Raw genomic sequence first — 25,946 nt, 5'->3', positions numbered from 1 at the left:
TGAGTTGTAAAACACTAAGAGGAAGTCCTCTAAAAGCAACAATACAAGAGGCCCATAGAGAGGAATAGAAATGAAGTAAATTCCATAACATCCCTTCCGATCTCCCCTTATTCTAAAAAATCCTAACGTTTCTCTCTTGCCACAATCCACAACAAAGTGAGGCAAACGATTTGCCAAAGTGTCTTGCCTCTAATTGAATTCCTCAAACCTCTAAATGCGATAATTATCATGTCTTCAATACTCATTGGTGGAACCTAATCCAACCTTACTAGATTGAAGAGTTTGTGCCAAAGCCTAGCAGTTAAAGGGCAATGTTCCAATCAAAAAAAAAAAAGGGCAATGTAGAAAAATGTGGTCAATCGATTCTTCATTTCCTTCGCATAGAATGCACCACTAAGGACAAAGGGATTTGTAGGGTCTTTTCAACTGAAGCTTGTCATTGGTGTTTACCTTTCCATGTACCACTAACCAAGCAAAGGCCTTAACCTTTGAAGGGGCTTTTGATCTCCACAAAAACTTGGTTGGAAGAAACAAGACAAGATTTTAGAAATTTGACAAGGTTAAGAAAAAAAATTTAATAGTAAACAAAGCCTATTGTCTTTGGGGAATTGGGAGAGAATTCGTTTTTGGGAAGATTTGTGCAATAGCCTTCCCAACCACTAGACGAATATATGGGGAGAAATCCTAGGAAACTTGTGCAATAGTCTTCCAAGGACATTTGTGTGACCATCTAACCACCATGTTGGCGTCCCATCCATTAAGATGTGTCCCATAGATACTCGCAATAACCTGATGCCACAAACCACTTATTTCCCTAGGGAACCTCCAAAGCTATTTTCTTAAGAGAGCATTATTTCTCAAGGAAGTCTTCCCAAATCCCAAACCTTTCAACTCCTTTGGCCTACAAATAACATCCCACCTGATAAGATGATCTTTCTTCCCTTCCCCCACCCTAGATCAAAGGAAATCCCTTCGTAGTTTCTCAATCTTTGAGGCTATTGATGCTGGGATCTTGAAGAGGGAGAGGAAATAGCTAGGGATGTGAAACAGACTTAGCTGAATTAAAGTAATCCTCCTCCCTGAGACAAAAGAGTCTTTTTCCACCCATCCAACCTTCTTGATATTCTCTCAACCACCGGATCCCAAAAAAGATTTCTTTTCAAATTTTATTGTTGAGTTGTAGATCATAGTCGACCTTCATTGTTTAGCTTACGGTTTCCCTCACATCTGAGTCGATCTTCATTGTCAACCTTAAGGTTTCCCTCTGCTGCAAACACAACCTCGTACTCACTCCACAAACTCAGATCATGAACTCAACAATTGGATACCTCAGTTTTCATCCTCACGCCATTCTCCTGACGCTGATGTCCTTGTGAACTCGTCGTGAAACCGAAATCACGCCCTCGACTTTGCATTTGTACAAATCTTCTTTCCCACAAGCCTCATACTCCTAGGGTTTCATAATCAGATTTAAGGTTAGGCATTCCACTTTTGATCTATATAGTATTAGTTGATAAAGATAGACTTGTTTGTATGGACCATTTCCATTTTAATAGGTTTGTTTTTATGAGTTTGGCTAGATTACTTGATTGAGCATGTTTCATTTGTTTTCTTGGATGCTGAAGTCTCAATTAGGCCCAAATCAATCCCTTTGAATTGAACCAAACTAATCTCAATATGCTTGGTTTGGATTGATTTTTCTCGCCACATAGGTGTGGTTCGGTTTGTTTCAGACACAAACCGATCAAGTTGGTTCGGTCAAAATGTTACCTAATAACTGACCAAACTGAGCCTCCTTACACCCATACTTATACAAGTAGGTCTAAACTCTGAGATTTTGTTAGTTTGACTTTTTTTTGGCACAAGCAATGAAGGTAGCATTAATGCTTTGGTTTAGTACTTGTTATTGTGGAACTCTCAAGAAAACCCTTAAAATCCTCCTTGATTACATCCCAACCCTCCTAAAACATTGCAATGTTGAATCTGTTATGCCTAGATGCCTTTTCCTTAATTGAAATACGACATTGTAAACCTCCTCTTCTAAGGATGGGTGGTCTAGCCATGCAACCTTCTTTATTGAAATGGGAGACCAATTCAATCCTTCTAGGCTCCAAGAGTTGCCAAGGGGCTTGGAGTGTAACTTTCTAAAAAAATGTACTATCTCCTCCAAGATGTTTTCAATGTTATCTGTAATTACCTCATCTTCAAACAATGAGGACTTTTTGAATTTTTTTTTATTTTGCCTACTATTGGCCACCTTTGGAAATACTTGGAATTACACTTCATTCTTTTTCCACATGACCTTAACTTTTTGTCTCTAGTGCACCTCTTCCTTTAGCAAAATATCCCTTAGTTCCCTTTTCCTTAAGACCTTCATTGTTAAAGTTCAGGAGTTAGATTTCCTTCTTGCTCACCAACATCAATGCTAACGATGTCTAAAAGAAATTTATTTATTTATTTATTATTATCTTTTTTCAGTTGTGATTTGACAAATTGTAGTTTCTTCATGATTTTATGACCTTCCCAACCTTTCACCTGACACTCACTCCACTAAAGACTAAATCTTTTCTTGAAATCTAGGTATGGTAACCAAATGTTTTGAAACCTAAATGGGTTCAACCCCACTTGAATGGATTGGTTTCTAGAACGATTAGACAATGATTAGGAGTCAATCTGGAAAGCACTTCTTAGAGGGGATCCCACTTGTTTGAATACAGAAGTCTATCCAACCTCTTCCAAATTGGAATCCTTGCATGTTTGACCATGTGAAAGACCCAATTCTAAGAGGAGGGTCTATTAATTCGCTTTCTCTTATGAATCTATCAAAATCCCTTATGTTTAAGGTTAAACTAGAACTACTTAACTTTTCTACAATTCCTCTTATTATGGTAAAATCCTCTCTCCTACCCCAACACACACCATTTCGAAAAAGTTAGTCTAAAAAGGTTTTGTAACTCCATCTAGAAATCCTACTTGAGATTCAAAATATTAGGCCCATAAACCGAGGCAAGCCAAAAAAATCCCCTAAAACATCTTTCTATCTTGCCAATACTTTTCTAGTTGACCTTTGTACTCTTAGAATGGTGAGAAGCAGATTGGAGGGATCTAAAGTGAGTTCCTCTTGAGTGGGTGGATTGGGGGTGGGGGAGATTTTAGGGGGTGGAGGTGGGTTGGTTTGGGAGGCCACTGAGATAAGAAGATTCACTTAGTTGGTGGCAAGTATATGCTTGAAAAGTCTGATGTTAGCTTGGGTATTAGGAATTTTAGGCCTCTTAATATGCTTTACTTGGTAAGTGGCTTTGGAGGTTGTAGTGGAGCATGGCAGGTTTCGGAGAAAGGTGATTGTTGAAAGCATGGAGAAATGGAGGGAGGTTGGTACACTATAGAAGGTAGAGAAGTTGAACTCCTTTTCTAGTTCTAGTGTTAAGTAGCTGGTTTGGAAGATTGATAGAAAGGGCTTGTTTGGAGTTATATGGTCTATAATTCGTTAAATGAGTGAGAAGCTGCTACTTTCCTATCTAATTTGCTTTTTTGAAATTTGAGGGTGCCTTATTTTTATTTTTTTTGTTTTTGCTTTTGTTTTTGTGTTTTTTTGTTTGTTTGTTTGTTTGTTTGTTTGTTTTTTTGTTTTTTTGTTTTTTTTTGTTTTTTTCTTTTTTGTGTGTGTGTGTAAATCCTTACCATTGGGCATCTCATCGGGATAGGGTGAAAGCTGGTCAATTGGTTTTACCTTTGCAGACAAGATTCTGAATCAGCAGTCACATTCTCAGCCTTCATGATTGGCTGCTGCATTATGGTCCTAGATTTTCTGTCCATCAGGTGTGTTTTGGGTTCTTCCTTGTTTTCTGGGCATCAAGCGGGAGATAGTTTGGAAGTTGATTTCTCTGCCTGTTCTAGATGGTCTAGAAAAAGGCACAATATCAGAACACTTGAAGGATTGGAGTAATCTGGTCTGGAAGCAAAAATATGTTCTTGAAGACCTTTCTATTCTATTGATATTATGGGCATGGGTTAGGTATTGGCATGTGCTGTACTGGCTTTAGCTTTTTCTCCTTTTGTGTTTGTACATGGGTTACACCCCTGCTTTTATTTGGAGCTTTTATTAATTCATTTACCATATTTGCCAAAAAGCTCATTCAGGTTAACTAAATTTTTAGTGATGTATTACGCACTTGTTCCTTCACTTGAGCCTCAATCTACTTCTGTTAAGTCATATTATCTCCTCAACTCTTCAATTACATTGTTCCTTTAACCATATAGCAGCATGGGTATTTTCGTGGGAGTCGTGGGTTACACCTGAAAAAAGGATTTCCTAAATAGAAATAGTGCATGTAATTGATTAGATTGGTGGAACCAATATGATAGTGGTTCTGACTCTGTTAATGTTTATGTGACATGGTTTAATTGTTATGTGAAATGTCCACCTACATTCGCTATTTGGCTTGTTCCATTTTCATCAATATATTCCATCTGATTGGATAGCCTAGGATTTTTATGCCTTAATCTTCCTTCCCTTGCTTCTGGGAAAAAATGTGGCTTAAAATCCAAAGAAACTGAGTTTAGAGAAGGTTCCTAGTATTAATCCGGATCTTCTCATCTTTGTTGTGCTTGGTTTGCAAAAAACTTACTTTGAGAAAAGTTAAACTTCTTTGACCTGAGCTGGGATATACTTTCACCCAATGTCTGCTGGAGTTTCTTTTCTGGCCTAAAGGCACATGAGTTGTCTTTAAAGTGTCCTCTTTAACCAGGAAATGTCTGTCAAAGTGAATATTTCAATCTCAATTTTCCTTGCTCATCTTCCTTGTAGCCTTCTCTACTTTTCTTAATACTATCATGTCTCTTTCCAGCTGTGACCCAGGGTACCATTGGCACACCCCACCACTAATTCCACTGCAATTGATGATTTTTGTCCTCTGCTATTCAAACCATTGAAAGTGTTAGTGATAGGTGATTTTGAGAAGATTTCGGCAACAGAGTAATCTTTTCATAAAACCTTGAGAAATTATAGAGGATGCAGTCATATCCATCAAAACTCTATTATGTACCTAAAAAAGTGAGGTTAGGCATTGTCCTGGAAAATAACATGCGATATGAATGAAAATTGTCTTTGGAAATTTTGGTATCACAGCCCTGTACCTAATTTGTATGTGCGAGTCCTATGAGGTATTATTAGAAACCTGTTTTTGTTTTTGTCCCTAACTAGTGAGTTGTTCTTGATCATCTAGCCAATATGCAAGAACATCACCTTCTACAACTGCTATCTGGAATTATACCGTGGATCGATCCTCCTCATGCTGTTTCACAAGCTATTGAATGTGGAAAGAGTGAAAGGTTATATTCTTGTAAATGACCTTTTCTGTCTTCATTTTATGTTCCATGTTCTTACAATTTTTTTGAAGCCTCACATATTCTCTGGTTTTTTCAGTGAGATGCTTGATGGTTGCCGGGCATTATTATCTATGGCAACTGTGACTACTCCCACTGTGTTTGACCAACTCTTGAAATCTGTAAGGTTGGTGACAAATTTTCATGTTAGAATTTTGTTGTCATTTTGAGTTAAACAAAGGTTGCCTATACTGCAGCATCCTGATATAATATCATGTATGAAATGATGTAATTTTGATTGTTTTTTTACTGTTATTCAGCCCTTTTGGCACTCTTACTCTGCTATCAACATTGATGTGTGAAGTGATTAAAGTCCTAATGGCGAAAAACACTGAAGAGGAGACGTGGAGTTGGATGGCACGCGATATTTTATTAGATACGTGGACCACCCTTCTCATAGTATGTATTTTTGTCACACTTTTATATTTGATATCTTGTTATCATATTCATGCAAATATTTAAGTGTCCTCTTACATCTTTATCAGCGTTGTTTAAATAGAGGCTTTACGACAGTGTTGGTTTAACGCCCATCCTGTGGTCACACATTATTTTTACCTGTGGCTTGCATTTGATATAAATAAGACATGGTTGCTTTTTTATTTTTATCATGAAATGTGTTTTTTTTGTTAATGTACTCATGCAACCATGCAAGTATCCTCTTTATATTTATCAATGTCTCTTCATAGTATTGATTTAATCCTCATTCCTCTGGTAAGACATTATTATTATATATGAAAATTTATGTCTAGTTTGCATTTTAGAGGGTTTAATCAATATGACATGCTTGCTTTCGAACATAAAGTTCATTTCTCTTCCTAAGCTTAGAGTAGTGTTTGATTTGTTTAGTAGCATTTCATCAAACTAAAAGAACTTTTAATGTTCTTTCCCAGCCAATGCACAGCATAGGTGAGAATGCTAGGTTTCCATCAGAAGGAATAAATGCTGCAGGCAATCTCTTTGCCTTGATTGTAGAGGCTGAGCTAAGGGGTAATTTTGATGTTTTATTTCTTTTCTGTTTCTGCATTCTGGTTATCCTTTTCTTGCCATCTCATAGCATTACCTTTTTGCGTTCTAGCTGCTTCTGCATCAGCTTTCAATGATGATGAAGACTCTCAATACCTTCAGGCTTCTATTTCTGGTGTGCAATTAAGTTTAACAAAACATCTCTTTACTAAGTTTCCAGTCATGATTGTTAGTCATCATGGTCATAATTCTTGTTGTCATTGTTTGCTCTTATGTTTTCTTTCCAGCCATGGATGAAAGGTTAAGCTCTTATGCTCTTATTGCAAGAGCTGCAATTGACGTTGCGATTCCTTTACTCACAAGACTGTTTACTGAGCGTTTTGCACGGCTCCATCAGGTGCTTTTTCCACTTCATTTTAAGAATTTATATTCAGTGTAAACCTTATACTAGCTGTTGGGTTGATAATGGTGTGTTATCTTCTTATCTAATGCAATTTTGAAACTTTTCCTGTGACTAATTTTCCCCCAATATTCCACATGATCTGGATCATCTGCTAGAAGGCGGTTTACTATTAGCTGTCGCATAATTAAGATGGCAGCCTGGCATTCTGTTTGAATGGTGCAAGAATGATATCACTTCATGATAGATTGTCAACCTAGCCAAGTCTTCTTGACTTGTGGGTTTTATAAAAGAAAGAGATTTGTGGAAAATTTTGGTCATTAATGAATTCCTAATTTAAACCTAGTTCTGGGATTTGTATTTTCAGCCAAAAGTTGTTACTGGTGTGTGTTATGTGTCTGGATTATGGCAGAGCAGTGGATCATCTCTTTCTTTATTGTCCCAGCTGTGTTAGAGCTTTTGGCTGTAGGTTGTTAGACTTGTTGGGATTGGTTGAGTTCCTCCTAGGGGTTTGACATGTTGATCTTCACTTTTTGGTGCTTGGTTTGGAGGCAGAGTTCTGTGGTCGGTGGTATGCCTCCTTTAGATTTGGTTGATATGGCTTTAGAAGGATGACCAGACTTTTGAGGACAATTGGAGGAATTCAAATGCATCTTTGGATGTACTTTAGTTCCTATCCTCCTTCTGGGCATCCATCTAAGTTTCTGTACACTGCTGTATAGGGTATCACTAGATTGGAGGCTTGCTTGTATTGTCAGATGGAGGATCATGAAGGTGAGAGCTAAGTGGAAACCTCCTTGAGCAGGGCAACCTTTGAGTTCGATTTTGATGGATGCTGGTTGGGAAAACCTTGGTCAGTTAAGGATTAGAGTTGTGATGGGGAATCAGTATGGTAGTGTGTTAAGGGCTTTCTCTAAACCTGTTGGACTACGAATAGCTATAGAGAGAGTTTTAGATTGCCCTTTCTCTTGCATTTGATGCTTAGCAAATATTGTTGCCCAACCCAAAAGCCAGATAGTTGGTGTCTTTTGCGGGATATTTTTATCCCTTGAGGGAATTTCCTTGTAAGCCTTCACATTTTTGTGAGAGTCTTAAGCTGTGTAAGATTGTTTTACTAAAGCATTAGAGCAGGTTTTATAATCCTTTTGTATTGATCCAGTATTGTGAGTTTAGGAGGGAGTTCCCTTCCTAAGGATCTTTTTGGAAAGTTAGAAGCCCCTTTGATGTCTCTTTATCTGCATCAATCAATAAATTTGTTTCATAAAAAATGGTGTCAGAGATTGAGGCCCTTTTGGAAGGCCTCTGATTGCCTAGATCTCTGAGGCTGTTTAGTTTATTGGAGGAAGATTTTCATGGGGCTCAAAGGAGAAGCAAGGACCATGGAAACTTGATGTGTAGCTAAGATTAATCATGGATATTGCTAGATGCTTGTGATGTTCCTTCTTCTGGGATCCTCACCTAGAAAAATACATCATAGATCATTCAGCAAGATGAGGGGCTGCACAGTTAGTTTTTAAGGAGCGGCAACACAGTTTTGTATGTTTACTTTTTGAAATGTGCTTTTGATGGATCTCCTCTTTTCTTAGTTCTGGTTTCTGGATGTAGGCCCTTCTCCTTTTGGTCAGGTTCTGTATTTGTGAAGGACATCTCTCATCCTCTTTCCCATTTTGTTTTCAATCCGATGAATTTGTTGTTTCTGATGAAATAAAGAAAAAAAGAATTTCTTGGAGTTTGTTGAGGATGAAAAAATGTACAAAATATAATATTTGAGTTATACATAATTTTAAATGCCTTTTAACTTTCTGATATATGTATGTGTGCATGTGTGTGTTTCTTGTTAAATTGTGTGATTTTTAGATGTTATACATGATTGGTTGAAGCTGAAGTTTGAAGTTCTATTTTTATTCTTTTGTCAGGTGGGTATCATGGCCAATCTCATGTTTGTATAGTTCTATGATTAATCAAACTGGTTGTTAGTTGGGAGTTTTCTAAAGTGCTTGAAGCATTTTTTTGGAGATAAGAGGCTATCTGGACAGTCTAGTAGGTGCCACCTTAATTTTCTAAAAGAAGTATTGATGGGGGAAAGCCTTTTAAAGTTTATTCAAGGAAGAAAGGGAAGACCTAAGTAAACTTTAAGTAGGATTAATATTAATTAGAATTGAATAGGGATTGGTATTTGTTGGAGTTTAATTAGGATTAGCTAGTTGAGTTATAATATAATTAGAATTTGAGTCATGATAGGTTATTAGAGTCCTAGTAGAATAGGTTATTAGAGTCCTAGTAGACTTTGGATTTCTTAGAGAAGCCTATAAATAGGCTAATCAATGTAAATCAAAGGAATGAATTTTTTGATGAATAATATTATACTTTCTTTCATTGCAAGGTTGCAACCCTCAATGGTGAGACTCCATTGATTTTCTTCTAGGTGAGACTCCCAGAAGGCCTTAGTGAGACTCTAAGGTTTTCCATCTTTTCTTCATTGTTTCTTTTTTCTCTCTATTTCTTATCTTATAATTTTCTCTACCATAAAGTTTATTCCTTGTTCCTCTCCTTACACCCTAAAAATAAAACCCTAGCCCACCTACCCTTGAGTGTAGGCAACCATCCTAGGGTTGTCCTACATCAAGTATTCTCATATATGTGTAGTTGTCATTGTTTAAATGGTTCTTGTTGACAGGAAGGTTGCTGAAGCGGTTGGGAATTTTTTTGCATAAACCTCAAATATATTTTTTCTCTGCTTCAGGCCATTTCCATTATGAAAGTTCGGTAGGAGGAATAGAGGCTCCTCAGACTCCCTAAAAACCCCCACCCCACATGGTTGTTTAAGAATTTCATCAAAATGGTGCCTAACAGGCACAGTAATCATACAAGGTGTGCAGGACAAAACAGGAAAAAGGAAGAAACTGAAAAGTAACTCTCTTAACTACCACTTTCCTATTATCTACAAAGTCAAGAAAGGAAAAATTATGAATCCCCTAACATTGCTAAACCACAAAAACAAAGCCTTAAGAAGACCATCTTTCACAGCTTGACCTTTCCACACCACACCTTCAAACACTCTTTTGTTTCACTCTCTTTACATGAACTAAAAGAAATATGATGGGATTTTCTTCCCTTGCACCTTGAAATTCTAGCCTATGAAGCTGGCATGTGAAGTAACACACCTTTAACCAACTGGAGGACCCAAGAAAACACAAGCAAGGAGAAGATGAGATGTCACAAGCTTAACACTCATTTGACCCCAATTTGCAATTAATAAGAATTCTCTTTTTTCTTGTGGAGGCAACACTAATCATTCATTAGATTTCCCCTCAAACTGCCTCCAGAGGAGAAAAGACCCACCTTAGAAGGTAATTTGGTCTTCGCATCTCTTTAGCTAGGAAGTTGGAATACCCCCTATCAAAGGCTATAGTATGATCTGATAGAGGAAGAGCCATTCCAAACGAACTTATCTATCAAGCCATTGTAGTCAAAGGGTTCAGAGCCCGTAAAAAGGACTCAGCAAAGGCTAACTCCCAGCCTCAGAAGCTCCTCTAAACCTTGGATTCCAGCAAGCATGTGGGCCCCATCACTCTCATTTTATGCAGTTGGTCACAGAACATTTTCCCTTTTTTTTTTATAAGCAAACAAAAAGTATATATCAACAAGAACTAATCAATTAAAAAGGAGGGGGGGTCGGTGGGGTGTGTATCTGATCTAGTTAATTTTAACGAACTGTGATTATGGCTATACGGGTTCTGTTGCTTAAGCATTACCCTGAGACTAAAATTTGATGATGGAAGGACATATGTGACAATTGGTATTATCTTATGTTCAATCCTTTTCTGCCATGTGTGCATAAGTTAGTGATGGTTTCAAATCATTGATCTTACTTTCTCATTTCTTGAGTTCATCATATTGCTTGTAGGGCAAAGGCATAACTGATCCAACTGAAACTTTGGAAGAACTCTACTCATTATTACTGATAACTGGACATGTTCTCGCAGATGAAGGAGAGGGAGAAACACCTTCGGTAATTTTTTTTTTCTTTCAGCTAATTTCTAACTATGGTTGTTGCAAGTACACCCTGTATATGATTGATTATTTGCTTTTAGAAGTCCAAAGCGCTATATTCAATTTAAGATGACCATGTAATTCTCTTGGCAATTTTTTGTTTATTTACTTGATTTAGCATTATCTAAGATATGCACTATTGAACATTCAGTATGTGAGATTCTGGCATATGGAAAAAAGGATATTCCATAGTCATAGGAACATTTGGCATCTCTACATTGAAATACTTGTTTAGTAGTCACCTAGATGCATCAATTTACCAGCACATAGCCACAATTATCCTGTTTCATACATAAACTGCTAAGTTTGCTTATCAAAGGCAACTAACTGGCCTAGTTTGATAATCACAATGGCAACTTGCTGGTGTAGTTTCATGATGCTAGAGAAGCTCCCTCTCTCCCTGTCTCTCTCTCTCTTTTCCCCTACTGCTCCCTTTCCCTCTCACTCTCACTCTTTACTAGGAGTTATCTTGTTCGATACATAAATTTCTAAATGCGTTTATTGCAGCAAGCTAATCAGAGGCAACTAACAGTTCTAATGTGAAGATGACAAGGCAACTTGTTGGTGTAGTTTCACAATACTAGAGAAGCTCTCTATCTATCTATTTCTCCCCCATCTGCCCTCCCCTTCCTCTCTCTATCTCTCTCTCTCCCCCACCCCCTCTCATTTTTAACTTCTACTTTATAATTCTTATAACACTCGCCCTCCCCTCTCCCAATCTCCCTCCCCACCCTCATTTTTAACTTCTACTTTATAATTCTTATAACACTCGCCCTCCCCTCCCCTCTCCCAATCTCCCTCTTTCTCTTCCCCCCCCACTTCTCTCATTTTTAATTTCTACTTTATAATTTTTATAGCACTAGTCATATTTATTAACCTAACTAGAATCCTAGTTTAGAACCTACTTTTCTTATTCTTTGATTTCTAATTTTAGATTCTGCTATTTACTGAGTACTTTGTTTCTGACCTTCCCCCTCTTTTTCTGGTGCTTGTTTCTCCTCTTTTTCTGTTAAATATCAATTTTTTAGTTCACAGTTTGGTGCCATTATTGTAAACTGTGGATTGGGATATCTGCTCTTGTAGTATGTGAAATCTATTAGTTTTGTGACTTAAAATTCTAATTCTTGACTTAAACTATTTGATACTCAGGTTCCAATGGCTATACAAACCCATTTTGTGGACATTGTAGAAACACATAAACATCCTGTTGTTGTACTTTCTAGGTAAACCTCTTGCTTTTTCTTTACTAAGCCTGTACCCAATAATAGTAGTATTATATCTTTTTTGTCTAGGCGAAGCCAATATACAGTACATCATACTAGTGATTTGTGGCTAAGTGAGCTGTCATCTGGATTTTCCATTGCCTTTGAACTGATTGGAAGCATCATGCTGCCCTAACTACTACACTACCAGTCTGAAATGATTTGTCCCTTTCTTTCAGAGGGTACCTATGGTTACGGTTCTGAAAATAACAGTGGTCAATGGATACAATCACAATAAAATAAATCTCAATGTCAAGCTCACACAAGAACCACTTGATTTATGTGGTTTGGAAAGACTTTCTCACAACAATCTCCAATGAGAGCTGCAACAACTAATTTTCTCTGCTTTTATTTTTATTTCATTTTTTTTTATTGACATGCCCTTTCTTTTTGCTGAAGTACAATTATAAGGTTTGCCGAGCAGAGTCTTGATCAAGAAATGAGAACATCAGTTTTTAGTCCTCGACTTATGGAGGTACTCCACTTTACCCCTTTAATTAGTATGGGATCCATATCTGGTTCCTCTCTTTGCAGGGTATGGCTTGCTGCGAAAAAAGTGATGAAGTGATTATAATGCTTGAGGAACTTTTAAATATTTAATAATTTGTATCTTCTATGTCATGGTTTTTGGGTCATTCACGTTTCTACCAAGCTTCGCCAAGGCTGGCATCTATGTTGTTTGGATTCCAGCAATATGTTTCATTATATGGTTGTCACTATTTGAAAAGTGAAGATAAAATTTTGCAGTAATAGAAATGGAGTAGAGATACTGGTTTCCATTTGTTTTCCAAAAATGGTTTTAGTACAATTTCTTAGTGCACAAAACAACTATATAAATAATGGATAAAAACAGAAAAAGACATTGCAAGTGAGTTCTCTTAATTGGATTTTTTTTCCCCTACCATTTTGATAGCTATATTGTTTGGTTACTGGACTCGATGCTCCTTACAGGCAGTTATATGGTTTCTTGCAAGATGGTCTTCCACATATCTAATGGTGCCTGAAGAATGTAGAGAAGACAACTGCAATTCAGGTTATGATCATGAGAGCTGGCTTCGGTCACAACACTCCAGAAAAGCTTTGCTTAGTTTTTTTGGACAATATAATCAGGGTAAACCTGTGCTTGATGTTATTGTTCGGATCTCCATGATGACACTCATTTCATATCCTGGCGAGAAGGATTTGCAGGTAGAAAATATAGAACAGTACCTCTTGTATTGTCTCATTTTTTGAAATTTGAATATTATTAGACATTTGCACTGTTTTCCTCTGTCTTGCCTGTGTCATGACTGTCATATGCTTGTGGCTTCTGAAAAATAAATTGGAAAATATTTGACTTATAATTTCTATAGCAAATGTTTCAAGTTGGTTCTTAATTAAATATGTTATACTAGGTTACTTTTAATGTGTAAGTTATGACAATGGGGTTCCCACACACTCAACTTGCCACCTATAGATATCCTTGTTCCCTGTGTTTATGGATCATGGTTTCCTTGTCTGTAGTATAATGTGTATGTTATGACAATGGGTTCTGTTAGATAATGTATAGTTATTTAGATTATTTACTTTTCCTTTTCCTTTTCTTTCCTTACTGTATTGTGGGTCCCACTAGCATGTATATATATACCTAAGTCCAATGTGTATTCTTCGCAGTTTTTCAATAACAATAATTAGGGATTCTCTCTTTTTTCTCTCTCTCTTCACATGGTATCAGAGCCAACGGAGAAAAAAACCTTAATTATTTCCGGTTTATCCGTGAATCCATTCTGGGAAATCTTTTAGTGACCGTGTTTCATTTCGGTCACCCTTCCTATCTCCTAAAGCTTTCTGATCAACCGTATCACCGTCAGAAAACCCTCACCGCCGGCGACCTTTTTCCGGTGACATCCTTTTCCGACACCGACCATACCATCAGGTGCGCAAGGAGGAGGTCTTCAACTTTTCTCAAAGCACCGGAGGAAGAATCCCATCCATGCGCCGGCCACCCGCGTCTCTTCTCCGGCGGCTTGAATCTCACGCGCCGGCACGTGAGGGCACGTGGATCACTTTCCGCCCACGCGCTTCCACCTCTTGCCTCGCCTGATGCCGTCTTGCCACCCTCCATCTTTGCTTGTGTCATTCAAGCCTTGAAAGTGAATTTTTTTGGTTTTTTTGTCTCCGTTGGCCCTCTAAACAGCCTTTCCGGCGACCTCCGGTGACTTCCTCTCCACCCCGAGCCCTGCACGTGTCTTAGGAAGTCCGCGATAAGCCGTATTAGGGCTCTCTTCGATCCAAACGTATTTCATTCACCAGATAAGTAGATATGGCTACTAAAAGTTCCACCTTTTCCTCTGTCATATCTGGATCTCCTATGATTACTTGAAATTGGTTGGCAGTGAAAATTATTTGTCCTGGTCTGCCTCTGTGGAACTTTGGTTTATGGGTCAAGGTTTTGAGGATCACCTTGTTACGCAGGAGGCGGATATCCCTGAGGTTGACAGAGTACAATGGAGGAAGATAAATGCACAGTTATGTAGTGTGTTATGACAATCAGTTGATCCTAAGATTCTGTTTCATCTTCGGGCCTACAAAACATGCTTTAAATTTTGGAATCAGGCGAAAGGGCTATACACGAATGATATCCAACGTCTTTATAAGGTGGCTTCTTCTATTGTCAATGTCAGACAACAAGACATGGATTTATCTACTTATATTGGCCAGATTGCCTCTCTTAAGGAGGAATTCTTGACCGTGATGCCTTTTACTACTGATGTTGGGGATCAACGAATACAAATTGACAAGTTCTTCATGGTTCTTACGCTTATTGGCCTCCGTCCCGATCTCGAGACCGTCCGCGATCAGATTCTTGGCAGTTCCTCCGTTCCATCCTTGGATGATGTGTTTGCTCGCCTCCTCCGTATCTCCTCCACTCAGACTTTGCCATCTGATAACACTTCAGATTCTTCTGTGTTAGTTTCTCAAACTAACTCTCGAGGAGGACGCAGTGGTAACCGAGGTAGAGGCCAACGTCCTCATTGCACCTATTGCAATAAGCTTGGCCACACTTGTGATCGGTGTTATCAGTTACATGGGCGGCCTCCCCGCACTGCCCACGTGGCCCAGTCATCTGATCCTTAGTCGCCTCAGCCTCCCAGTTCCTCCACATCTCAGGGTATTTTCCTCACTGACAGTGAGTATGACGACTATCTCCGCTATCAGGCCACCAAGTCAGCTTCTGTTGCTTCTGTTGCCCAGATTGGTAATGCTTCTGCTTGTCTTACCCACACATCTTCTCTTGGACCTTGGATTCTAAATTCTGGTGCTTCTGATTACATATTTGGTAATAAGGATTTTTTCTCTTCTATTACTACTACCTCTGCCTTACCTACTGTTACTTTAGCTAATGGTTCCCAAACTATGGCTAAAGGTTTTGGTTTCGCTCATCCTCTCCCTTCCCTACCTCTCCATTCTGTCCTTTATGCCCTTGAGTGTCCTTTTAATCTTATTTCCATCAGCAAAATAACTCGCACTCTTAACTGTTCTATCACTTTCTCTGATAAATTTGTGACCTTGCAGGATCGGAGTATGGGGAAGACGATTGCATAGGACGTGAGTCTTAAGGCCTCTATCACCTCACCTCGCCTTCACCTGCAGTTTGCATTTCCACTAATGCTCCCTCCTCATCCACAGTCGCTTGGGCCACCTTAGTCTATCCAAGTTCCAGAAAATGGTCCCTAGTTTTTCATCTTTGTCGTCGCTTGCGTGTGAGTCCTGTCAGCTTGGGAAACATACTCGTGTCTCGTTCCCAAAGCGTTTGAATAATCGGGCAAAGTCTCCTTTTGAACTTGTCCACACTGATGTTTGGGGTCCTTGTCGGACCGCGTCTACTTTAGGATTCCAGTATTTTGTCACTTTCATTGATGACTATTCTCGATGTACTTGGTTATTTTTAATGAAAAATCGAGCGGAGTTATTCTCTATTTTTTAGAAATTTTATGCTGAAATCCAAACCCAGTTCAATATTTCTATTCGTGTGTTGCGCAGTGACAATGCCAGGGAATATTTTTCTGCACCATTTACTTCATTTATGTCCCAACATGGGATCATTCATCAGTCTTCTTGTGCTCATACTCCTCAACAAAATGGGGTAGCTGAACGTAAGAATCGACATCTTGTTGAGACAACTCGTACTCTCCTTCTACATAGTCATGTTCCTTTTCGTTTTTGGGGGGACGCTGTTCTTACAGCATGTTATTTGATTAATCGTATGCTCTCATCTGTATTACACGATCAGATTCTTCATTCCTTTCTTTTCCCTGACCAACCACTTTATTTCCTTCCTCCTCGTGTTTTTGGTTGTACTTGCTTTGTTCATATTCTCACTCCTGGATAGGACAAACTTTCAGCCAGAGCCACAAAATGCATCTTCTTGGGATATTTCAGACTTCAAAAGGGTTATCGTTGTTATTCCTCTGAGACTCATCGCTATTTTCTCTCCGCTGATGTCACTTTCTTTGAGGACTCACCGTTCTTCTCCACCTCTGAGTCTCTTCCTGTTTCTGAAGTCTTACCCCTTCCCATTATCTTTCCACCTGATGCAGTGCCTTCTCGCCCACTTCGGGTTTATCATCGCCGTCATCGTGTCGCTGTTCCTCCTTCTTTGGCCGCGGTACTTGTTGACTCACCTCCTATCCCTTCGGCTTCTCCTGCCCGGCTCTGCCTCCTTCTGTTGACTTACCCATTGCTCTTCGGAAAGGTAATCGATCTACTCGTAATCCTCATCCCATTTACAAATTTTTGAGTTACCATCGATTATCTTCACCCTATTCTGCATTTGTTTCTGCTATATCTTCTGTTTCTCTTCCCAAGAGCACCCTTGAGGCTCTTTCCCATCCAGGCTGGCGACAGGCAATGGTAGATGAAATGGCTGCTTTACACTCCAACGGCACTTGGGATCTTGTTGTTTTACCCTTTGGTAAATCTACAGTTGGTTGTCGTTGGGTCTAGACAGTTAAGGTTGGCCTTGATGGTCAGGTTGATCACCTTAAGGCCCGCTTAGTTGCTAAAGGCTATACTCAGGTTTATGGTTCTGATTATGGTGACACTTTCTCTCCTGTTGCCAAGATAGCTTTTGTTCGTCTATTGCTCTCCATGGTTGCTATGCGTTTTTGGCCTCTTTATCAGTTAGATATTATAAAATGCTTTCCTTCATGGGGATCTTGCTGAGGAAGTTTATATGGAGCAACCACCTGGTTTTGTTGCTCAGGGGGAGTCTGGTTTAATGTGCAGGTTACACCGTTCTCTATATGGCTTGAAACAATCTCCCCGAGCATGGTTTAGCCGTTTTAGTTCTGTTGTTCAGGAGTTTGGCATGTTCCACAGTACAGCAGACCATTCCGTTTTCTATCATCATAACTCTTCGGGGCAGTGTATTTATCTGGTAGTTTATGTGGACGACATCGTCATTACAGGTAGTGATCAGAATGGTATTCAGAACCTAAAACAACACCTTTTCACCCATTTTCATACTAAAGACTTGGGGAAACTCAAGTATTTCTTAGGGATTGAGATAGCTCAATCCAGTTCCGGGGAGGTTCTTTCCCAAAGGAAGTATGCTTTAGACATCTTGGAAGAAACCAGTATGTTAGACTGTAAACCAGTAGACACTCCTATGGATCCAAATATCAAACTTATAATAGGACAGGGGGAGCCTTTAGGAGATCTTGGGAGATATCGGCGACTTGTAAGTAAACTGAACTATCTCACCATTACTCGTCCAGACATTTCTTTTCCTGTAAGTGTTGTTAGTCAATTCCTACAGTCACCATGTGATAGCCATTGGGATGCTGTAATCCGCATTCTTCGATATATCAAAAGCACACCAGGCCAAGGTGTGTTGTACGAGAACAGAGGTCATACCCAAGTTGTTGGTTACACAGATGCAGATTGGGTTAGCTCACCCACAAATAGACGTTCCACTTCCGGGTATTGTGTTTTTATTGGAGGTAACCTAATATCTTGGAAGAGTAAGAAACAAGATGTAGTAGCTAGATCTAGTGCTGAAGCCGAGTATCGAGCTATGGCTCTGGCAACATGTGAACTCATATGGCTGAAACATCTTCTTTGGGAGTTGAGATTTGGAAATGATGAACAGATGAAGCTCATCTGTGACAACCAAGCCGCTTTGCATATTGCATCCAATCCAGTCTTCCATGAAAGGACCAAACACATTGAAGTTGACTGTCACTTCATTAGAGAGAAGATCGCATCAGGATGTGTGGCGACTAGTTTTGTCAATTCAAATGATTAACTAGCAGATATTTTTACTAAATCTCTCAGAGGTCCTAGAAATAAATACATTTGTAACAAGCTTGGTGCATATAACATATATGCTCCAGCTTGAGGGGGAGTGTTAGATAATGTATAGTTATTTAGGTTATTTACTTTTCCTTTTCCTTTTCCTTTTCTTTCCTTACTGTATTGTGGGTCCCATTAGCATGTATATATATACCCAAGTCCGATGTGTATTCTTCACAGTTTTTCAATAACAATAATTAGGGATTCTCCCTTTTTTCTCTCTCTCTTCATAGGTTCCCATACACTTTACCTGCTAACTACAGATATCCTTGTTCCATGTGTTTATGGATCATGGCTTCCTGAACTTGTATGCAGTGTGCATAACTACTTTGTTTTGTTGTGATTGAGCATGGGGTTGATGAAAAATACACCTAATAATAGGGTTTATACATGGTTTTGTTGCTGATAATGACCTATATATATATATGTGTGTGTGTGTGTGTGTGTGTTTGTTGGACAGGTGGTAAGACAAGTGATGATAAATAATCAATCTGCATTTAACCAGACCAAAAGGTTAGTATATGGCTCTCATTGAGAGTATTTGTTTAGTATGTAGCATGTATGTCCATAGGATAAGAATCATAAGATAGATAAGATCGTAAGAGACGATCGAAGCAATGAAGGTTGAAAAGTTTGAAGTGGAGAAAAAGTCTTTCCAGGTAAAGTTTGAAGGTTCCAATGGGGGAACTTGGATTTCAATAACGGAAAGGAGTCGAGGGTTTGTTGTCTCAGTAGGATTTGGAAAGGAGGAGTTGGAATGGTTGACGGAGCATTTGAAGAAAGCTGTGGAGTTGTAGGCTTCCAGGGGATTTATACGAAAGATTAGGGGCAAGACTAGGACTCACTTGATGGAGATTTGTTTCAATAGTAGAGGGTGTTTCATGAAAATTACAAAAATTGTTACAAAAAGGAAACCAGTAATCCTTGTTGTTTCCGAGGGTGTTAAAGGCAATGGGTGGAAAGCCCTTAGGAAGGCGATTTCTTCAGTGCAAGATTATTTTGATCAAGCTGGAAGAGTTTCGAAGGAGACGTTTGAAGATGCTCAGGCGAGTAAGGGCATTTACAGAGGATGTCGGTCATATTGCGAGAATGATGGGTACGAAAGGAATGGTGTCTGTAACCCCTATTTCCGCTTTCAAGGGGTGTTTTTTTGTGGATTCTGCAAGGATTGCTGAATGGTTCCAAGAGCAGAGAAGATTATTAGTGAGAGGAAGGTCTATTCTCCTGAGGAGATGGTCGCCAAGAGAAAATATGGTTGTTGTTGGAAAATTTAGAAGGGGCTGGTTAGAACTAAAAGTTCTTCCTTTTCACTTATGGGATGAAGATCAGTTGAAATTCATTATGAAGAAGTGGGGGAGGGTAACGAAGGTGGCACGGGAATCTTTAAAGCTTGTAGACTTGTCGAAGGTGAAGCTGTGGGTGGAGATGCTTCCAAATGTCGTGCTACCAGCGCTGCTAGAGGTGGAAGATGGGGCCTGAACATTCACAGTCGCAGTTATAGTCACCGGAGAAGATGAAGAAGACGACATTTTCAGGTCTGAGTTAACCCGTAGCAGGGACGAGTTGTTGAAAGCGGAAGGTTGCGTCTCTCAGTGGTCAAAGAATGCAGAGGGGCTACGTAGTAGCACTAGGGATAATGAGTGCTACAGTAGGAGGCTTCTTTCTCGGTCACGTTATCGTTTTTCAAGTTCAAACTTGGCGTCCAAAAGGGAGAATTGTTGGGGAGAGAGTCTTATGGGCCCAGCGGAAGGAAACATTAATGGGCCCACTATGCCTGAGACCTTGTTTAAAGCTCAGCTTGTTAGGGCCCAGATTGGGACGAAAAATCGTGGGCTTCCTGCTGGTCCAGTTGTTATTCAAGCCCACGAGATTGTAGTGTTGTCGTCTTCAACGTTCCAACGCGCAGGATCTTCTGCAAAGGTGGTCCCGCTGTTTGCACGCTCTCAAGGTCCTGTCGAAGTTAGGGCCGGCGAGGACGAGGCTTTCTCTGAAAAGGATGGTCAGGCCTTTGAGAGAAAGGCCCAGTCTCTTCCCAACCCTAGCCCACCTTCAGCTGCGATCGTGGGCTGTAATTTAAAAGGCCCGTTGTGGTTGGGCCAAAGAACAGGAGGAACGATGACCTCTATTAAGACGGGTTTGTTTCAAAGGGAAGAAGATGCTGTAGTGAGAAAGGGGAAAGCTTCAGAGGTTTAGACGAGAGGCTTTGAGCAGAAGGAAGAGAAGGTCGTTTCAAAGAAGCTGTGGACTACCCTTTTTCCTCCAAGTTTAGATCGCCGACAAGGACTTCGGAGTTGTAGCCAGCCTCTTTTCTTCGGGAAGACATCGTCAGTTAGCGAAGTTCGTCTATTGGAAGAGGATTTTGGGTCGGGATCTTAGTTGGAATGAGGATTCAGAGCGAGTCCTCTCTTTCACTATCAATCGTCAAGGAATCGAAAGCGGTGTTCGGGGGAAGGGACCTCGTCATCAAGAGGCGAATCGGCTTTGCGCAATCCCCATTTCGAAGAAGACAAAGAAGGTTTTTTGGGTCGAGTGGGTTCCGATCTTCGTGGTTCATTAGTCACGAATTCACCTTCTAGTCTAGAAATCAGAGGTAAAGGGCTCAACTTTGAGGGGATTTGTGAAATGCCGGGAGTGGAAAACTTGGAGGTATGCCTGTATTCACTTTCTTAGCCACCCGAGTCTTCTTCTATCCCTTCTTGTGGTTTGACACTTCCTTTGCTGAGTCCCTCTGGTCCAGATCTTCCTAGTTCAGTCTCTCTTTCTCAGTCTCCTATGGAAAATCGAGTAATTTCTGAAATTTTTTCTAAAAAAGACGTTGTTGGCATTTTTTATCAAAAATATGTTGGCATTCCTGTCCGTGATGAGGAGGAGACCCAATTTGCTTTATCAAACCAATTGTCTGAGAGTTTTAACCCCAGTAAGTCTAAACCCAGCTTGTCTAAGGAGGTTTCTAACCTGGTTACAGGTAGCCAGGGTGATACTATGGTCTCTCCATCGGGCGAGTTTCAAATAGATGGCCTGTCTCCCAGAAAAATGGCTAAAGTGCGTGAGGTTTTAAGTTCTCTGGATATTAAGGTTTATTCCAGGAGGAAGAACAGATGGTCCACAGGTATTTGAGACCTATTGAAACTGGTTTGGTGGTTTAGGGTCTGTGAGTTTCTCCATGAAAATTATCAGTTGGAATACCAGGGGCTTGGGATCAAGGAATAAGAGAAGGGTGGTTAAAGATTTTTTGAAGTTAGAGAATCTGGATGTTGTGATGAGTCAGGAAACAAAAAAGGTAAAGTGTGACAGAAGGTTTGTGGGTAGTTTCTAGACGGTCAGAAATAAGGAATGGACCGCCCTTCCAGCGTGCGGGGCTTCAGGTGGGATTTTGATTAATTGAGACTCTAAAAAACTGCATAGTGAGGAGGTGGTAATAGGATCCTTCTCGGTCTCAGTCAAGTTTGCTTTGGACGAATGCAGACCTCTTTGGATATCCGCAGTTTATGGCCCAAAGAGCCCATCACTTAGGAAGGATTTTTGGGTGGAGCTTTTAGACATTTTTGGCCTATCTCTTCCGTTATGGTGTGTGGGCGGTGATTTTAATGTCATAAGGAGAAGTTTAGAAAAATTGGGTGGTTCTAGTTTAACTTCAAGCATGAAGGACTTTGATAGTTTTATAAGAGAATGTGAATTGCTTGATCCACCTTTACGAAACGCATCATTCACTTGGTCAAACATGAAAGAGTCTCCCGTGTGTAAGAGATTGGATTGTTTTCTTTACTCAAATGAGTGGGGCCATCTCTTTCCCCAAGGCCTTCAAGAAGCTCTTCCTAGAAGGACATCGGATCATTGGCCGATTGTTTTGGATACCAACCCTTTCAAGTGGGGCCCAACACCTTTTAGGTTTGAGAATATGTGGTTGCAACATCCTAGTTTCAAGGAGAATTTTAGAAATTGGTGGAGAGGCTTTCAAGGAAATGGGTGGGAAGGTCACAAGTTCATGAGGAGATTACAATTTGTTAAAGCCAATTTGAAAGAGTAGAATAAGGTTTCTTTTGGAGAGCTAAATGAAAGGAAAAAAAACATCCTCAATGATTTAGTCAACTTTGATGCCATTGAGCAAGTCGGGGGTCTCACTTCTGATCTTTTAGTTCAAAGAGCCTTAAGAAAAGGGGAGCTAGAGGAATTAATTTTGAGGGAAGAAATTCATTGGAGACAAAAAAGCTAGGGTGAAATGGGTTATGGAAGGGGATTGTAACTCAAAGTTTTTTCAAAAAGTGGCTAATGGCAGGCAAAATAGGAAATTTATCAAGGTGTTGGAGAATGAAAGTGGCTTAGTGTTGAATAATTCTGAGAGTATCACAAAAGAGATTTTACTTTACTTTGAAAAGCTCTACGCGAGTCCTACTGAAGAGTCTTGGAGTGTTGAAGGTTTAGATTAGTCCCCTATATCGGAAGAGAGTGCGTCTAGGTTGGACTCCCCTTTCACTGAAGAAGAGATTTCTGAGGCCATTTTTCAGTTAGATAAGGATAAGGCGCCGGGGCCTGATGGCTTTACCATTGCAATATTTCAAGATTGTTGGGATGTGATCAAGGAGGATTTAGTGAGACTGTTTGCAGAGTTTCACAAAAGCGGGATTATGAATCAAAGCACTAATGCCTCCTTCATAGTTCTGTTACCCAAAAAAAGTTTGACAAAGAAAATCTCAGACTTTAGACCCATTAGCTTGATCATTAGCCTCTACAAGATAATAGCCAAAGTGCTTTCAGGGTGTCTAAGAGGGGTACTACATGAAACCATCCATTCTACTCAAGGCGCTTTTGTTCAAGGGAGACAAATATTGGATGTGGTTCTCATAGCCAATGAGATAGTGGATGAGAAAAGACGATCAGGGGAGGAAGGAGTCGTCTTCAAAATTGACTTTGAAAAGGCTTACGATCATGTGAGTTGGGATTTTTTGGAGCACGTGTTGGAGAAGAAGGGGTTCAGTTCTAGTTGGAGGAAATGGATGAGTGGTTGTTTGTCCTCAGTATCTTATGCAGTCTTGGTGAATGGAAACGCTAAAGGGTGGGTTAAGGCGTTTAGAGGCTTAAGACAAGGCGACCCTTTATCCCCTTTTTTGTTTACTTTAGTCGCAGATGTATTGAGCAGGATGCTATTGAGAACATAGGAAAGAAATTTGTTGGAGGGTTTCAGGGTGGGTAGAAACAAAACTAGGGTGTCCCATTTGCAATTCGCAGATGATACCATTTTCTTTTCTAACACTAGGGAGGAAGAACTGCAGACTCTCAAGAGTCTTTTGCTAGTGTTTGGGCATATTTCTGAGCTTAAGGTCAACCTTGACAAGAGTAATATTTATGGCATCAATCTTGATCAAAATCATCTTTCTAGGTTGGCTGAGTTGCTTGATTGCAAGGTTTCTGGTTGGCCTATACTCTATCTGGGTCTTCCTTTGGGAGAGAATCCCAAGGCTTTTGGCTTCTGGGATCCAGAGATTGAGAGAATCTCAAGAAGATTAGATGGGTGGCAAAAGGCTTATTTATCTTTTGGAGGAAGGATAACTCTTATCCAATATTGCCTCACCGACATGCCCTGTTACTTCCTCTCCTTGTTTAAGATACCTGCTTCAGTGACTGTAAAAATTGAGAGGTTGCAAAGGGATTTTTTATGGTCAAGGATTGGGGAAGGTAAAAGAGATCATTTATTTAGTTGGGATGTAGTGTGTAATCCGAAGGCAAAAGGGGGATTGGGATTTGAGAAGATTTCTCTAAGGAATCTCGCTCTCTTAGGGAAATGGTTGTGGAGGTACCCTAGAGAGGGTTCGGCTCTATGGCATCAAGTCATCTTAAGCATTTATGGATCACACTCTAATGGTTAGGATGCTAACACTTTAGTCAGATGGTCACATCATTGTCCTTGGAAGGCTATTGCATAAGTCTTTCAGGAGTTTTCCATGTTTACTCGGTTTGTGGTAGGAAATGGGGAAAGAATTCAATTCTGGGAAGATTTGTGGTGGGGGACCAATCTTTGGGATCCCAATATCCAAGACTATTTAGAGTAGTCTTGGATAAAAATATTCTTATTTCTTCAATTCTCGGTTCTACTCGTCCTTTCTCTTGGAACTTTAATTTTCGCCGTAACCTTTCAGATTCTGAGATAGAAGTTTTAGAAGGCCTCATGCAGTCACTTGATGGTTTGCATCTATCACCTTTGGTTTTAGATGTCAGTTCTTGGCCTTTATCTTCTTCAAAGCTTTTTTCAGTCAAATCTTTCTTTCTAACCTTATCCCAATTTTTTGGTTTTCCTCCGGTTTTTCCTTCTAAGTTCGTTTGGAATTCTCAAGTCCCTTTCAAAGTGAAGTCCTTTGTCTGGTTAGTGGCACATAAGAAGGTAAATACCAATGACATGCTACAATTGAGAAGACCCTACAAAGCTCTTAGTCCTGATATTTGCATTTTGTGCATGAAGCATGGGGAATCAGCAAGTCATCTTTTCCTACATTGCTCTTTAACGATGGGGTTGTGACACAGATAATTTCAGTTAGCCAAGATGGATTGGGTCCCCCTGAGGAGCATCTTTGACATGATGTCCATCAAATTTAATGGTTTTGGTTCATCTAAGAGGGGGCTAGTTTTGTGGCAAGCTGCGAGCATCGCTTTAATTTGGGTTGTGTGGCGGGAAAGAAACACGAGGATTTTTTAGGATAAAGCAAGGAATTCAGAGTATCTTTGGGATTCTATTTTTTTCCTTGCTTCTCTTTGGGCTTTCTATTCCAAGGTTTTTAAGGGGACTCCCCTTAATGTGTTACAACTTGATTGGTTAGCGGTGTGTAATTCCTAAGGATTGGTCTAATCTAGAGTGTTAGGTTTTTTTATTGTGAACTTTCTTGTTTTTGTATTCTTGTGGTTTAGTTTTCTTCGGTGGGAGGATTTCTCATCCTTCTCTTTTACTTCTTTTTTCTATCAATATATCTCTTTGTCGTTTCCTATCAAAATAAATAAATAAATAAATAAATAAATAAATAATGGCCTATATGAAAACTGGGAAAGTAACTTTGATTGACCCACTTCTCATCCTATGGATACTCTTAGCTTGTTTCCTTCTTGGTCTAACATGTACATGAGCTCATTAATGTTAAATGCTAGAAGTGGCCTAACTTCCCGTAAAAGGCAAACTTCTTTGATTATGCATACCATGTCCATGCATGCACACATAGGTGGTTGGATACAGTCCTAACCTTAGGCTGGCAAGCATGAGTCTGTTGTTTTGAGCTCATGAGTACATAATGTTAATTTGATGCATCAATTTTCTTGTAACTCCTGCTGTTCTTGCACGTGTTCATCTTTTAGAAAAGGGTGAGTTAGATACAGTCTTGAGCTTTGGTGGGCAAGTATTAAGATGTATTTTTGGGCTTATGGATACATGATGTTAATATGATTTTTCCAAATCTATTATACCTCTTGCTTCATCATTATCTTAGAATACCAAACAATAAAGCACTGACTGTTCACAAATTTTTACCTCCCACTTTATCATTATATTAGGGTACCATATGATAAAG

General features: G+C 39.6%; 1 protein-coding gene across 1 annotated transcript in view; it reads left to right on the top strand.

Moving 5' to 3' along the window:
- LOC117910627 (exportin-4-like) overlaps positions 1-25,946 on the top strand; it is a gene marked incomplete at its 5' end in the record, with an annotated part of 70,819 nt that overhangs the window by 8,322 nt on the left and 36,551 nt on the right. The window contains 10 exons of the mRNA XM_034824721.1: positions 5,226-5,331; positions 5,426-5,512; positions 5,646-5,784; positions 6,276-6,372; positions 6,461-6,523; positions 6,636-6,745; positions 10,656-10,760; positions 11,951-12,024; positions 12,463-12,538; positions 13,015-13,251. Coding sequence (XP_034680612.1) covers positions 5,226-5,331; positions 5,426-5,512; positions 5,646-5,784; positions 6,276-6,372; positions 6,461-6,523; positions 6,636-6,745; positions 10,656-10,760; positions 11,951-12,024; positions 12,463-12,538; positions 13,015-13,251 — 1,094 coding nt within the window. The remainder of the gene's footprint in view (positions 1-5,225; positions 5,332-5,425; positions 5,513-5,645; positions 5,785-6,275; positions 6,373-6,460; positions 6,524-6,635; positions 6,746-10,655; positions 10,761-11,950; positions 12,025-12,462; positions 12,539-13,014; positions 13,252-25,946) is intronic.

This window comes from Vitis riparia, unplaced genomic scaffold, assembly GCF_004353265.1.
Source record: "Vitis riparia cultivar Riparia Gloire de Montpellier isolate 1030 unplaced genomic scaffold, EGFV_Vit.rip_1.0 scaffold791_pilon_pilon, whole genome shotgun sequence".
Taxonomy (NCBI): Eukaryota; Viridiplantae; Streptophyta; class Magnoliopsida; order Vitales; family Vitaceae; genus Vitis; species Vitis riparia.
This window is presented reverse-complemented; position numbering and strand designations above follow the sequence as displayed.